Genomic DNA, 15,616 nt, shown 5'->3' with positions numbered 1-15,616 from the left:
TTCTCCGCGCATTCAATCTTGAGTTGTTTCTCGACCTGGACATCATAGTAAAGAACATCATGGGGAGGAAGAAGAAGAGTCTTGACTATTGAGTCAGTGAGTGTGCATGAGTGTAACCAAGTGAGCGACTAACAGGGCAAAAGCTACTCAACCATCCCCTTTATGTTGAGGGAGTGTGTCGTGTGTACTCGAACCAGTGTAACTTAGGCTTAAGACCTGAGAAGGGGAGCCAAAGCTTTGTTCGAAAGACTCGTTTTTCACGAGTTCACTTTGCATTGGAAACTTGGACGCCTGCTAAAAAGAAAGGGAGAGAGAATATTTCGTGTAAAAGGTGCACAGTGAGTCTGGAAATTGCCGCCAATTCAGTGGATGAACAGTGTGTACCTTGAGATTACACATTGAATCTCGGGACTAGCATGTGACCGTGAGTTTGGCTCAAAGGCCGTGATTATAAAGCGATGATATCAGTAAGTCATGATGGGCTCTTATCACCTAAATTTCATCTCCACTTTCAGTATTGACCTTCCGAACAATAATGTGAATAGATGGGGGTCGGAAATCATAAGGGAATTTTGGACCCACTCATTTTTTTCAATGACATTGAAAGCAGGTTCTTGAAACCAGATTACTTGAGAATTGACAAGTTCCATTTATCTCTATTCTTTAAGCGCCTTTTGGGGAGATATTAACGATTGATGCTACTTAGAAATGTCGGGCATTTTATCTTTCGGCAAGACTCAAGAAACGAGAATACAAAGCTAGTATCATTTAAGGGCAGCGGATAAACAAAGCTTGAATTGCCCTTAACTTAATCAAAAAGCCAAAATCCGTCTAAGAATCTTTCAATCAGATTATGCTGTTGTCACAAGGAAAAAACCGAACCGGTTTTTAGATTTGCGATTTGGCGACACCCTAGATGATTGGCACTCAACCGAAAGGATACATTAGGAGCAAAAAAAGTCATGAGATCGACTGTTACGTAAATTTGATCTTCAAAACAGGATTTGCTTCCCAAAAGGAGGCCTCAAAAATTGAAATGATAGACTAAATGTCTTCCTGCGGGGCCTTTCCGAATGCAATTAAACTCACAAGTCATGCCACTATCATAGCCGATATGGCAATGACAACTATTCAACCAACCATACCTTTGCCACCATCACCACTACCACCACCACCAACCTGGCCTTGCGTTGTGCTAAAAAATAAACTACCAACCCACGTTCGTAACGGTCGACTGGGGTGTTAATTTCGCAACCTTTTAAAGGAAACTCTTCCACTTGGTCGATTTCACACTTGCTCCATGAATCCTTAAATGAAAAACTCATGGCAATTGTTGATAAAAATGGTAGAAATAGACTGTTCGTTTGACTTTGGAAATGAACATGGGCGAGATTAAGACAAATTGTTATCCGTATTTCAGCACCTGGAAAACTCCGATCAAGCCAACCTGATGATGTATGGGCCCTCTCGCTCAAATCCTCGCGTTAGAGACTGTCAAAATTGAAGTGATGAGGCGGTGATCTCGCTTACAATGATGAGGCTTCTTCCAGTGGTTCAGCAACTTACTTTCTTGAGTCGTCATCATCATCATCGACGGCAAAGATTTAGAAATTGAATTTTCAATCAAGAATCCTCCAACGAGTGATATACAGTAGTGGAGAACCGAGAGACCATTGCGTAGAAGGAAAAGAAAACCTTGTCAACCACAAGATAACGTCGAACCGAAATGCAATAAGACATTCAAACCAGAGGCCCAGGGAAAAATCCAGCGGACAGTGTTCTTTTTGTGAAATCCAGGGCGCAGGGAAGTGTGAAGGGATGAATACAAAATTCCGGTAAACATTTCTGCCTTGGCGTTGTGTCTGCAATCAAATTCATGTATGGAAATGACAACGCCCTAATTTGTCCACATTCAAACAGTCGCAAACATACCGAATACCGAAGAAGATTGAGAAGAATCGGTCGAAATTTTCGGAATTCAAACCCACCTCATATTCAGCATTCCCAGTGGGGACTCTATTTTTCACCCCATTGATCAAATGCCAAGTTCAACTGTTTGCTGGCACAAAAATAGTGAGTGAGTGAAGTAAAAAAGGTGGCAATCATGCGTGGGCTCGGATTGCAACGCTCAACTAGCTCGGCCTCGTCGGCGTCAAAGTCTCCGTATTTGTTCAAGCGTCATCCGCAACCCGTTCACCTGAAGGGTCATGGGGGTCAGATCGTGGATATGGATGATTACCTGATCGGCGCAGACATTCAACTCACAGCTGCCACTTCTGGCGTCGTGCCAGACGACACCTTCACCGTGCCCGAAGCGGTCAATGCCTTGGGATTTGGTAAATTCCAAATCGTCCTGAGCTTCGTCACGGGGTTGTGCTGGATGGCCGACTCCATGGAGATCATGCTGCTGAGCATCTTGTCCCCAGCACTCCTATGTGAGTGGGGTATTAGTCAGTACAACCAGGCCTTACTCACCACAGTTGTCTTTGGAGGAATGATGTTGAGCTCGCTCTTTTGGGGCAAATTCTCGGACAAGTATGGTCGAAGGCAGGCCCTCCTCTTGTCAAGCTTCTTCATCTTCTTCTACGGAGTCCTGAGCGCCATGGCCCCTAATTTCTATTGGGTTCTTTTCTTGAGGTTCTTGGTGGGATTCCAAATTGGGTGCGTGCCACAAAGTGTAACCCTGTATTCGGAGTTCCTTCCAACGAAACTCCGCGCCAAATGCGTGGTTCTGCTCGATTGCTTCTGGGCGGTGGGGGCGTGCTTTGAGGTTCTTCTGGCCGCAATTGTCATGCCCCTAGGAGGGTGGAGACTGCTTTTGGTCATTTCAGCCTTGCCATCTCTCCTATTTGTCTTTTGTTGTCTGTGGCTCCCTGAAAGCGCCAGATTAAATGCCGCTCAGGGTCACAGTGAACAAGCTTTGGAGACAATTGAGAGAATAGCCAGAGACAATAATAAGCCTATGCTTCTCGGTCGTTTGACGGTGGATGAAGACATGGTCAATACTATTTATGCTCGAGGAAGTTTCTCCGATTTACTAAGCGACGAGCTCCGACGAACAACCTTATATCTATGGTTCATTTGGTCAACCACCAGCTTCATCTATTATGGAATCCTCCTCATGACCACAGAGATATTTGAATCTCCTGGTGATGACATTTGTGGTCTGGACGATAATTGGAAAGACAAATGCTCAGCCCAATGCTCTCCGCTGGATAGCAAGGACTATGGACACTTGCTTTGGACCACCTTGGCTGAGTTTCCCGGAATTATGATCACTATATCCATGATTGAACGCCTGGGTCGGCGACGAACTCTGGCCATCGAGTTTTTACTCCTGGCCGGGACGCTTTGCTTCCTCTTTCAATGCACCAAGAACCATACTTGGGTAACAGCTATCTTATTCATCGTGAGAGGCATCGCGTCCGGGGTTTTTCAAGCCGCTTATGTGTACACACCCGAAGTATACCCTACCATTTTGAGGTCCGTTGGGATTGGGGCGTGTTCCGCCATGGCTCGGGCTGGAGCCATGTTAACGCCTTATGTGGCACAAGTCGTGATTACGGCCTCTTTGTCTGGGGCTGTTGGAGTGTATGTGACCTTGGCCGTGATGGCAGCCATTGTTTGTTTCTTACTTCCCTTGGAGACTCGGGGACAGGAGTTGAGAGAGCAATCGCCGAGAGGCTCTAAAGTCATTAATGGTTGATTGTAGCAAAATCCAACACCTACGATGTTTGACTCGTCTGTGATATTATAACTGCGTTTTAATCAAAATTGTCATTTCTTTGCTAAGAAAAGTAAAAATATATTCCATTAAAGATTGGTGCGCATTATATTCAATTTGAACTTGTAATATTTGATGTGCTTTCACAAATGTTAATTTTGTTCCGCTGAACGTTGATTATTGTGGATGGAACTAATGCTTTCAACGAGATCATGATGTGTTGAGTTGTCGAAAACATTTCGTGAAAAGCTTCTTAAACATCTGTAAATAGCCTATGACAAAATTTCACTTTTAAGGCAAAGGGAAAGTGATTTTGAAAAATGGCATGAAGATTTAAAAGGACAAGAAATATGAAATGAAGCATGTAATTGAGAGTAGACACTCTCTCCGGCTTGATCGAAGGGTTAGATTCAGCTTTGGAAGTGGTCAGGAAAATGAACAGAATGAAGCCGAACAAGTTGAGCCAAGAGCGAACCCCCTGACTGTGGGTTTTATAGCAGGATGATTTAAGAACCTAAATTGAATTGCAACGTGACAAAATAATGGTCAAACACATTGAAAATTCTGCTTCAGGAAGATTTTTCGTTTCCTTAAAAACATGACAGGTGAATAGTACGTATTCTAATGTCACATGGAATTCAAGTCATTTCATAAGCCACTGGCTGCAATCCACATGTTTTCCTTCCTGCCGACCACGACTCGTGCTCTTGATTAGGTGGGAAAATTGGCGCCCAAATTTTGTATTTGACTCCTTTAAGCTCCAGATTAGGCCCCTCGTGGTTGAGATACTTACTTCGGTTATATTCTTTACCCACACCAATGTAGGCACAACGTTTCTTTAATCCCTTCCCAAATTGGGTATTTACATCCTCCCTCTCAGATCTGCGGGTTGTCAGGACACCAACGAGGGGGATGTGGCCAGTTTATAAATACTCTCTCCACTTAAAGCAATCCATCAGATTGACACGAGAAGATACCCAGTAAACAGCTCGATCAATGTGTCCCGACAAAACCAACAATTTCGCCAACCTGAAGATGATTGCGCATCTACTTGACACCGAGCCCAAGAAAATCAAACGCAAGCCCTACCATTACAATAAAGCTTGTTGGGTTTGCGGTGGCGCCGCAGTGGATCACTTGCACTATGGAGCCATCTCCTGTTTCTGTTGTCGGCAATTCTTCCGACGGGCCGTGGAAAAGAACTATTACCGCCAATACAAATGCAAAGGCCAGACCCATGGTATTTGCTCCATCAACGTGAGCTCAAGAAAGGCCTGTCAACGATGCCGGTTCGACAAATGCACGAAGGTGGGAATGAAAATCAGTGCCCTTCAATGGGGCGAGAAGTCCAACGAAACGGGTGGATCCTTCGACGACGACAAAGACGTGGTGTCCTGCCGAAGTGGAAACGAGTCTCCGATCGAGAAGAGGACCGAACCCATGGCTCAATCGTTCTATCCAACTTTTGCTAGTTTCAGGCAGGAGACCGAGATCAATCCGTACGACTCTCCTGGTTCAATGAGTCCGCAGGCCGATGAATTACTTCAGGATGTTCATGGTGGGTAGCCGAAGGCTGAAAGACAGTCATTACATCTTCTTACATTTCATTTACGAGACATTGAATCGGAATTGCCTGGTGGTTGAAATGGAAATATTGGCGGCCAGACTGAGTCTTTCTATTGGTAATCGGTGGTAGTAGCTCCAACAGAGGTTGAATCGCAGAAAACCAACGGTGTGCCTACCACTAGTAATTGCACTTATCACTATAGAACTCTGCACCAAAGACGCACTACTTCGGTATCTTTCAAATTGATCATAATCAAACTTTAAAAGTTAGATGCGGATGGGAACTCAAAATTACAATTCATGTGAAATCTTCACCTCTTTTCTCACCAACACACACCACCCAAAAATTGAAACACCTGTCCTCAGGAAAGCAAAGGCTCAAGCCTTCTTTCCGCAAAATGATTATTTCTAGATTCATCCGACTTTTGTTTAACATTTTTTTCTCTCAGTTTTATGTCTTGTGATTAAGTGTCTGACTTCGATTCGTGCTTTCCTTTGTCCTTTCTTTGTGTCTTGCTTTTTCTGTTAATTCTTCCTTGGATCAGAACGAAATTCTATATTATTTCCAATGACCCATCGCATTGCAGACAAAGGGTTGAGCATGCTTCTATGAGGCCTTCACTACCAAGACCGATTTTTGTTGCCCATTCAGTCTTGTAGCAGCGCAAACGTCCTCTCGCTTTTTTTGCATGATTTGTTCCAAAATAAAAAATATATTCTTTCATTTGGAATTGAGCACATTTCCATCCTATTTTGATATATCTTATCAATCCTTCAAGGGAATATTTTCATGTTGTCATGGTGGCTAATATATATGCTTGATTTTACAGAAATTCTTCAGGAGGAAAATCCCATGGCCCCAAAATGGTCTAATGGTCGTTATTCTGGAATGAACCACATTCAACCGTACTACGAGCCAGCCATTCCACTGGAAATGGTGTGGCCCAATTGCGACCCCACAATGATCCCATACCAGGGATATCAAGATCGGAGTGTGAGCTCCTTTTTCAGCTACCCCAATTTCGAGTATCCTTCCATGCAGATCTAATTAATATTCTACCTATGGATCCTTCTTCTCTGTGGATTAATGTCCTCTCTTACGGCAAGGGCTGTCCGACTGGCTCCGTTTGCCAGTGAGAGAATGTTCCCCTCTCTCAATTTCGTCTTACTGGAGACGCCCTCCGACTTGAACTTACCGCACAAAGTAGTCGACGCCCCAAGTTTTTGAGTCCCACCCCGTCAATCACTCAACAACACGTGGAGCCACGAGTGGCGCCAAAGACCTCTTCTTTTTGTACTTGCTCACTGTCTCATGCCAGGTGGCCAGAGCGGGAAATTTGAAAACGGATCGTTTTAAATCTCAATAAATCAACCCCAACTTTAGCCTTCCTGAGAGCCCTCCCCAGCGAATAAAAGATATTGAATTGACAGTGCAATTCCATCCTAAGAATGAGTTGCCCCTTCAACGGTACCTGATCATGAAATTGAGTTAAGAAGAAGGCCACCCTTGTTGTTGAAATTCAGAATTGATCAACCTTTTCCTAAACAAAGCAGTCCTTGCCTCAAGAGAGAATCTTCGTATATGATTTCATACATTGTTTTCATAACGATCAATAATGAAAGCTTTAACGTTGTTCAGTTCAATTTTGATTGGAATTGACGTGTTTCTCGGGGCTCATCGAGCAATTAAAATTTTGCCCTGCCTTTGACATGTTTTTGCTCTCTTCAAATCGCCAAGGATCCCCCTTCAACATTTGGGACTTTATGGGCTTGAACTCGTCCTTGTCTTGAGCTCTAGTCAGGTGTACAATCCAGTTCGACGCGTACCTTCTATATGCACAAATATACAGTATACGTTACATTGTATTGAGTGGGTCTTCTTATTTATTTTCATAAGCTTTCCTTTCTTACCCTGGAAAGGGCTAGTAAATCTCTTCTAACAAGGTCAAAGCAGGATAAGACCGCTCACTAATCAACGTTCACATAGTTAAGGAGGATTTCCACATCCTGGCAAATCACCGGCTTAGTATGTCGGCAACCAACATCGTGCCAACGGATGCCATCCTGAAACAGTAAGACGGAAACAATTTAGTTCTAAAAAAAGGATTTATTCTTTTCCTCCACCGAATGTCAAGCAGGCATAGAGAAGGATTTTTGAACTTGCAACCCAGACAATTCATCACGGTATAGAGATTTTCTCAACCTGAATTCAAGCCGTAATATCAACTAGTTAGTAGTATATTAATATCTTACTTGGTAGAAATCGTTGAGAATGGCAATGCAAGCCTCATCTTGACTTCCGGTTGCGGATCTAAACTCTCGATTGTCTGGTTGAGGCTCTCTCAATCTGAAACACATTTGAGATCGCTTACATGAGCTAAATCCAATTAGAGTTCACCCTCAGGAAAGCTCAACCTTCTTACCCTCCAGTGTTTGACCAATCGCATTCTTGACATTGACCAGGTGGACGGATTCTAATCCCAGTGGGTGCCCAATACCATCCGTTCTCGATGGCTGGCTGAAGATCCTCTCTCTCACAACCACGAAAGTTACATTTGTGACCACCAGTCCAAATATAGGGGATGGACTCTAAAAAGACAACCGATTATGGATGATGAAGTCGGTTTTCCAACGAATGCAAATTCTTTGATCTTCATCGGCAAGGGTTATTTCATGCGGGTATGTTTGATGGTTCAGTTGGATAGTGAAGGAATCTAGGGGGTTTCTTGCATTCTTTTTTAGAAAAAAGTTTTAAAGTTGTGACAAGTCTAAGTTAGGGCAAGAATCTTGAAGAAGTTGATTGCCCAAAATCTAATTTCATTCCATTTTACTTGAACTTTTGTTGACATTTTGGGATGAAAAATAATTCAAGGAATTTTGATTAACAATTGGCAAATGCCAAGGGCTAAACCTTCAAAGCCAATTGTTGAAGCAATTACGAAGGCTAAGTTTAAGCTTAATAAATTTGTTGGCCTTTTCAAGATAGTTGCCATGATTCTTTGTCGTTGAAGTTTGTCATTGAAAAATAACGTCATTTAGTTGGTGCATGTCATAGAGAATAGAATCAGTTGGGGTTTGTACAGGGAGGGGGGCAGAATTGGGACATAGAAGCAGGAAAGGAAGATGACGTCACCGTCAAGTTTTGGGAAGTTACTGCATTTTTGAGGCTTAATAGTTCTTTGTTAAGGGATTAAATTAGAGTTCCAGTTCATCTATCCATAAAGAGAATGCTTCATGCAGCATTGTGTTTTAATAAACTGTCACAGAATTACTCATTAAGGTGCCTAAAAATCACTTTTTAGATGAAAAAATATATTTCTGGACTTATTCTTCCTACTAAAGAACTTTCTATTTTTTCAGAAGACCTTTTTGTAACCTTAGAAACGTTTTTCTCTAATATTGTGGTTTGTATCTTTGGTTTTTTGTACTTCTATTGTATTGAAAAGTACTCTTGTGGCCTCCCAAAATTTGTGCTGATATCATCAATCAGCTGCTAATAAAGGAGTAATAAAGGCAATTTCTCTTGTTGAGCAAAAAAACGAATCGATGAAACATTCAAGTCAAAATTTCACCCGTAAATATTTGAACCTTGGCCATTGCCAAGGTTTCCTGTTTCATTTTATACTTTCCAATAAACAGAAGTGAATTTCGCAAAGCCACCATTATTCTCCCTTGCAGGGAAAGGTAAATCAGTCATGGTGAATGAGTATTGCCAAATCTGTTATCCGTCTGTGCCAACTATGATCGAGTTCGTCGTAATTTGGAGGCTGTGATAGTCGCAAATGAAAACCATATGAAGTGATACACTCGGAATTTCTGTTTTGGGTGCTTAATGAATTAATTATTTCGTATGACAATCCCATTGTTATCGGAATTTGCCCTTGTTGCCAAATTGATTTATTGCCGTTATTTCCGGCCACCCTGTAGCTGAAGAGACTGGACAATGCTTTGAAAAGTTGTTTGATCCTTCGAGAATCAACAATCATCCGGGTTGTGAACGAATCGAAAACATGACTCGAGTCCCATGAGTTTCTCTGGGCGAAAAGTTCTTCAAAAATGAGTTGTGGGTTTTTGGGTACGGAAAATTGATTCCTGAGTTTTTCAGCAAACGACTCTGAGTTATTGCTACAAGAGGTTGCCTTGTGACGAAAATGGCAATCCCTAGCCCTCGTCCAATACATAGATATTCCTGCTTCGCAGTAACAGGAAACAAAAAGAAAACACAAACAACCCTAGCAGTTCATGTTCTTGCTTCTGTCCCAATTAATTGACTTACCGCGTCTCAAAATTGTTTTCACCATTTGATTCTCCTGCTCAGAGTCGATTGTAATGGAATCCATGCAGAATTTGCGACAGTAATTCCGGGCACCCTCCCATGTGAACTCGATATTCCTGCCAGCCTCGAGCCAAGACAAGTGGTAGTTCTTCCCTTGGCGCGTAAAATGAATTTTCCCTGCAACCCAAGCAGAAGTCCCTGGCGTGAAATCAGTCCCGCTTTCAATCTGAGCGTTTTGACTCACGTGTTTCACAAGAAGATTTTTCAGGTAATCGAAAGATCTGAGTAGCCACAAGGGCCACTTGGAGACACAACACAATTGAGAAGCACCCCTTGATCATCTTGAGCGAACTGACAACCAATCGACGGCGATTGTACCCTTTTTATGGGTTGGATCTGACATTTGCGTGTTCTCGTTGCGATTTGGCTTCGAATACTTCTTTGAAATTCGCTTTTTTATTTGCAACTCAAATTTTGGTTACGCTACATCGTCTTCAACTGCAATACTGATGCTCAACATGTGGTTGTTCATGAATGGTACACGGTACATTTATCAGAATGATGCATTTTATACTTTTGGGGGTTTTGTTTCGGACGAATCTGAACTTGAATGGTTTTAAGGTGTCTTGATTTTAGTTAGAGTGGTTATCTATTGCGTTATATGAAACAGTTCTATTTGAGCAAAGCTAGTTTGATACTTGACATGCCGATTGTCAAAAAATTTGATTTTCTTTTTCATGAAGGGGAAAGTGTTTTGAGATCTCAAGATGTGTTTATAAAAGTTTTTGGTGTCGATACAATAACAAATTGGGCGGCAATAAGTACAGACTAGATAGACTGAAGAGGGATGAAAGAGGCTTAATTGTTTACACAGAGCAAGTCCGAAAAACAATTTATCCAAGAACGATTTATCCAAGAATAAGAGGGGAAACAAGCTACCATCCAAAATCGGTTTGTTAGTTATGCCAAGGCGAAACAAGGGGAAATAAAAACGTTGCCGTTCTTGATTTGGAAAGAGAGGTGCGTGAAAGGGAAGGATATATCTAAGCAACTTCCGATCCTGAAATCAAAGCATTACATGTACCTCAGTTTGCGAGAGACCCACGGGGCGAGGCATGCTTCTTATGTTTTCTTGAAGCCAACCAATCGTATCAGTATTCTAATACTGTACAATAGCAAAATTATCAGCAACACTCACATACGAATTTATATATATATATAATATATCATCAAGCACACTTACACAAGGAACAAGTGAATACTTTGGTCTGACTAACATTACAAGCTGAAAGAGGGTCTTCGGTGTGGCCATCTATGATGTGAAAGAGAGATAGATAGAGACAAAAGAAAGGTGTTGCCGGGTTTCCTCTTTGGTTTTTTGGATTATGGTTTGACATCAGATCTGGAAGAGAGTAAAGTATTTTCGAATGCGGAACATTGTCATGAAGAACATATATTTTGCTCGGACGCTTGAATGATCCATTGAGTGAAAGCTTTGCTCAAATAGCGTTTCCAAGTGTTTGTAATTCTTTTAAGTTGTGGAAAAGCTCCGCTTACCTCTTAGAGATATTCAATGTTTCTTCTCACCGAAGGGGCACCCTCCTTGACCCCTTTCAACCCGTGTTTTTTGAGGATCTAGGGCTCCTCTTTTTTCGGACCCCGCATGGACCCCGACACGTAATATTTAAGTTTCGAGCGTAGTCTGATCGTGTCATCAGACATCTTCGTCTACACTAGGAAGCCAAAAGGCCATGTTTTTGCAAGCTGACGCCATGAGCATGTACTTGGGATTGAACTGAACACACTGGACCGGTCCTGAATGGTCCCCGTTAAGAACACACACTTTTGCGCCACTCTCCGCATTCCAAATATGCAGCCGTCCGTCCGTGGAACCGGAGATGATGAATTGAGAATCCGGCGAGAAAGAAGCTTCCAGAGGCAAATTCTTGGAATTGAGATGACCCGTGCAAGTTTGAAGGGTGGATCCACCAAAGGAATCGATTAAGCGAATAAACGAGCCATTGGTGGAGACTAGAATGGACTTGCCATCGGGGCTGAATTTCAATCCCGTCCATTCAATGTCTTTGTCAACTGAAAGAGAATGTTTAAATTAGATTCAAGAGAGCCCAAGTCCAGCGCGGTTTATGAATGACTATTCAAACTGTACCATTGAACTTGAACGACGAGAAAGGGCCTTTGTCGAAACTGCGGAGATCGTAGAGCTTGACACTCTCGGAATTGATGCCGGCCGCGAAAATGAGGCCCTCGGGATCGAAGGCAGCCACGGGACGGCCAGCCAGGTGCATCAGTCCTTGACACGTGGGTGAGCGAAGATCCCACAGTCGGACAGTTTTGTCGGTGGAGCCACTCAAGAACGAGTCGTCAGTGGGCGACATGCACAAGGCCACCACTTTCTTGGAGTGACCCCGAAAGTACTGTAGATATTTGTTTTCGTGCACGTCGAGTAAGCGAATGATGTCGTTCTCTTTGGTGGAAGCGTGGACCACGTTATTTTTGTTCTGGTGTGTGAAGTGAATCAAATCCACCCCATATTTTTTGGAGTTCACCGATTTCTTCTGCACGCCTTTTTCACAATCGTAGATGATGATCTGATCGTCCTCGGCCGAGGATATCATGAACCCTCCGCAGCCCGAAAAGTTCATGTGATTCACGGTCTCGGTGTTATCTTTGAACACCTTCCCTACCCGCATCGAGCGGATCACGGGGTCGATCAGCTTCATGATGATCACTTCCGGGTTGGACGAGGTCGAACTCCGCGTGGTGGACTTGGTACTGCTGCGGCCAGAACTCGAGCTGGACCGGCGACGACGCTGGGCGGACGAGGCCGACGGTTGCGACGGCTGGGCGGGCTGACCCGTCCCAGCTGCTGGATGAGAGCCGCTCCGGCTTTGATGCCGAAGATGCGGCGGTTCCGGCGGAGGTGCGTGGTGGGTGGTCGGCGAGCTGGCCGTGGTGCTAGCCGCATGACAACCGGCCAGCGATAAAGCCGGGCCGGCCGGGCTCGAGGCGACGGGCGTGTGAGCGGCCGGCAAGCCTTCACTCGACCCGTTGGCCAAAGGCGAGGAAAAAGGCGCCAGATCACTGAGACCTATGATGAGGACAAGCGGGCACAAACCCACCCACTCAGCCCGACCAACCGCACTCACACCAGCCAAAGCCTGCACAAGCAGAGAGCGAGAGTGAAGGAGGGCCAGAGGCGCTGTCGGTCGGGGACGGATCACGGCTATAGAGGCACGGCTAGCACGGCTTGTCAGTAGAGGGAAGCACTGGGTGGCGTCAGCTACAAACAGGCGCTCTCACTCCATAAGCTGAACAAGATCGGCTTCTCAAGTAAGGAAACTCAGCAAACTCAGTGCTGCCAGATGACTGACGGGAAAAAGTGTAAATGTCTTAAATATGGCAATTTAATCACCATTAGTGGCTTCATTTCCAATTGGATTTGATAAGGCACATTATTGAGGCGCGTTGGAACTGCCATGGACAGTTTTCAATCCTCATGTTTAGACGCCCAGAACTACTTGATTTTCTCATTTCTCCTGAAAAAAACTTTTGATCTTCATATCTTATGTCCTTGCTACAAATGATTACCAGAACAATTAATGAAATATAGAAATTGTCCGTTTTACTAATATAAATCTCTTTTTGAAAGGCCTATTTTTTAAAAGCACATAGATAGGTAAATAACCAAACTACCAGGCACAATTTATTCACGCCAAGTTAAATCGCACAATTTTCAAAAACGTCCCAGATATAGAGGCACTGACCATAGAGTAACAAGGGGACCCAACTCCCAAGTTATTTTCTAGGGTGACGCCGACAGACACGGATCGACTCCTCTTGTACGCTTGACTGGCTTAAAGGGTGACCATTTCCGGCCATCACCATTAGTTGGAAATTTGCCTGTCGGGGATTTGAGGCTCTGTTGGATTATTGAGACTTGTCAATAGTTTCTAAATCAAAGGGTGCAGATTATAGGACGCCCTTGATTTGATTGTGAAATAAAATAGTCAGTTCGGTGGTTTAACAAAGACTATTGTGGGAAAGACACAGTTAGATTATTCATTCTCAGTGGTAATTTGTCGCAATAGCATTCAAAGTAAATTTCAGTGTGTGCAATGTGACTTTTTGACCATCCTTAGGTTAAGCGTCACTCTTCACCGCTTCCAGAATATACACGCAACCACTTAAATGGCGATCAAATCAATCTTGGACGGAATATGTTCATGAATCAAAGACATTCGAATTGCATGCATCAAATTAGTTTAAATATGATTCAATGTTTCTTTTTTTAATCAACATTATAGAGGCATCCCTCCAGCTTGATAGTTTATAAAAATGAAACTATCTCAACCAATCTATGGTAAGAATTGCTTTGTTTTTACATGATTAGCTCTTGGCATACTGTATGGCTGGCAGACTTGGCTTTATCTTCATGTTATAATCAGCTGAACCAATAAAAAGCTTAGCTTTGACGCCGCCCAGATTACGGAGGACGAAGTAAACAAACGTCTGAGAAGGACGTCTATCGACGGTAACATTAAGTGACTCAGTCATCGGTTCGGATTTAAGGTACGTGCCATCAAATGTATTCAAATTATCAGTAGACATCTTTAGAAGCTATCGATGTCATTTAGATCGAAATACGAATCGTCTCATGACTATTTTGTGTAGAAGTAACAACATGCAAATTGTGATTAAGGCTGGATCTTAGTTGTGCGCCCTCTACCGGGTTTAGTCATAACCTGTGGAACAACAGGGTTGCTTGTTTGATCTCGAGTATGACCACTTTGTTCAAGTATTTCTGCGGTGTTGAGTTTCAATTTTTTTGGTAGAGGTTCAAATTTCGAGGCAACTTGAAGCAAACAGCTTGCATTCTCCCCTAGGTATACCTCAAAATCATGAAGCGTAATGGAAAGCGGCTCTCGGAATTCTTATCACTTTTAAGTGTATTAGAGATAATGACAGTAACACTCATGAATCATAATACTGGAACAATTGCAAATTATTCAATCCATTGTTTTTAGAGCCATTTACATCCACACCACTGCCAATTAAGATCATCTAACGAACTTGATGTAAATACATCGTAAAAAAGTGAAACCAGGCTAATTATTAGAACAAGTCAGACTTGGACAATTGTTTAATGAAAATTCCTGATCAACCCTACATTCAATGGCTTGCCAGATCTGCTTTAATTCTTTGGTGGATCAGATGTATGAATATAAAGTTAAGTAGAGTGAGAACGTATTTTGCCTTGAACTGTAGCGGTGAGGAAGTCCGAAAAAAAGGATTAAAAAAAAACCTTAAACACAACACAACATTATGATGCAAGGTACAATCATTTACCAACAAATTTACGTTTCTGCCCTTTTGAAAAAAAACCTCTTCCACAGTGAATCTGGCAAGGTTTTCCAGTGTCTGAATAAATCCTTCTATATAAATGAATTAGACATCTCGAAGTTACATTCAGTTTCAAAGGATCATGTATTGAAGTGCCAAGCACTGCTGGCAACCCTGTCCCATCGAAGTCATACTAGAGCATTCACTGCGTTCAAGCCGTCCTAGTAGGTAGTAATGTAGTAATGTAGTATACGACGTCATTGCTTCCTCCTGCTGCCCGTAACAAAGTCCCCCTAATCTCGACTAAATCTGAAGTTACTGCGCATGGTGCAATCGCTTTTTCGTTCTGATCTTCGGTCAAGTTTTGCTCAGACTAGAGTTAGTATCGGATCCGAGGGCCGGCTTCTTCCTGGAGATTCTGTTCATCCTGACCCGCTAACAGGAAGGAATTAGGCATTTACTTTTATACAAGAGATCAATAACGATGGCTGCGGCTAATCCTTGGGGCGTGACGGCTAATGTGAGCGGTGGCACTACTCTGGAAACACCTTCATTAAATGATGTGATGTCTGAAGAGCTAGCGCGCGATCTCCAGGCCAAGGAAAATCCCATCCAATTTGATATTCAATCAGAAATCGATTTCGAGACACTGAACTTGGATTCGCAATTTCCACTTGACGATGCCACGT

At 43.0% G+C, this 15,616-nt stretch overlaps 6 protein-coding genes across 8 annotated transcripts in view; 4 read left to right on the top strand and 2 right to left on the bottom strand.

Moving 5' to 3' along the window:
- Nucleotides 1-2,104: 2,104 nt before the first annotated feature.
- LOC131893394 (putative transporter svop-1) lies at nt 2,105-3,822 on the top strand. The gene has a single exon (XM_059243402.1). It carries the CDS (start codon nt 2,105-2,107, stop codon nt 3,704-3,706), a length of 1,602 nt encoding a protein of 533 aa, XP_059099385.1. The 3' UTR covers nt 3,707-3,822.
- Nucleotides 3,823-4,559: 737 nt separating this feature from the next.
- Nucleotides 4,560-7,150, top strand: LOC131893391 (thyroid hormone receptor alpha-A-like). Its single transcript, XM_059243398.1, has 2 exons — nt 4,560-5,282; nt 6,121-7,150. Exons 1-2 carry the CDS (start codon nt 4,721-4,723, stop codon nt 6,336-6,338), a joined length of 780 nt encoding a protein of 259 aa, XP_059099381.1. The 5' UTR covers nt 4,560-4,720; the 3' UTR covers nt 6,339-7,150.
- Nucleotides 7,151-7,258: 108 nt separating this feature from the next.
- Nucleotides 7,259-9,907, bottom strand: LOC131892696 (uncharacterized). Its single transcript, XM_059242520.1, has 5 exons — nt 9,811-9,907; nt 9,567-9,743; nt 7,714-7,879; nt 7,544-7,637; nt 7,259-7,354 (listed from the first exon to the last, which is right to left on the bottom strand). Exons 1-5 carry the CDS (start codon nt 9,905-9,907, stop codon nt 7,259-7,261), a joined length of 630 nt encoding a protein of 209 aa, XP_059098503.1.
- Nucleotides 9,908-10,765: 858 nt separating this feature from the next.
- On the bottom strand, nt 10,766-12,874 carry LOC131893390 (WD repeat-containing protein 82-like). Its single transcript, XM_059243397.1, has 3 exons — nt 11,734-12,874; nt 11,124-11,657; nt 10,766-10,968 (listed from the first exon to the last, which is right to left on the bottom strand). The coding sequence occupies exons 1-2, from the start codon at nt 12,305-12,307 to the stop codon at nt 11,281-11,283; spliced, it is 951 nt and encodes a 316-aa protein (XP_059099380.1). The 5' UTR covers nt 12,308-12,874; the 3' UTR covers nt 10,766-10,968; nt 11,124-11,280.
- A 1,126-nt stretch (nt 12,875-14,000) lies between these two features.
- LOC131893388 (tumor susceptibility gene 101 protein-like) overlaps nt 14,001-15,616 on the top strand; it is a 10,456-nt gene continuing 8,840 nt past the window's right edge. Inside the window, exon 1 of one of the 3 annotated variants that reach the window (XM_059243388.1) lies at nt 14,001-14,156. The gene's annotated coding sequence lies outside the window, so the exon portion shown is untranslated. The remainder of the gene's footprint in view (nt 14,157-15,616) is intronic. The other 2 variants (XM_059243393.1, XM_059243394.1) reach the window with 2 other exon arrangements.
- LOC131892694 (serine/threonine-protein kinase RIO3-like) overlaps nt 15,412-15,616 on the top strand; it is a 2,048-nt gene continuing 1,843 nt past the window's right edge. Inside the window, exon 1 of the mRNA XM_059242519.1 lies at nt 15,412-15,614. Coding sequence (XP_059098502.1) covers nt 15,412-15,614 — 203 coding nt within the window. The remainder of the gene's footprint in view (nt 15,615-15,616) is intronic.

Source organism: Tigriopus californicus, chromosome 2 (assembly GCF_007210705.1).
Source record: "Tigriopus californicus strain San Diego chromosome 2, Tcal_SD_v2.1, whole genome shotgun sequence".
Classification (NCBI taxonomy): domain Eukaryota; kingdom Metazoa; phylum Arthropoda; class Copepoda; order Harpacticoida; family Harpacticidae; genus Tigriopus; species Tigriopus californicus.
The sequence above is the reverse complement of the archived record's forward strand: the minus strand, read 5'-3'. Positions and strand labels throughout refer to the sequence as shown.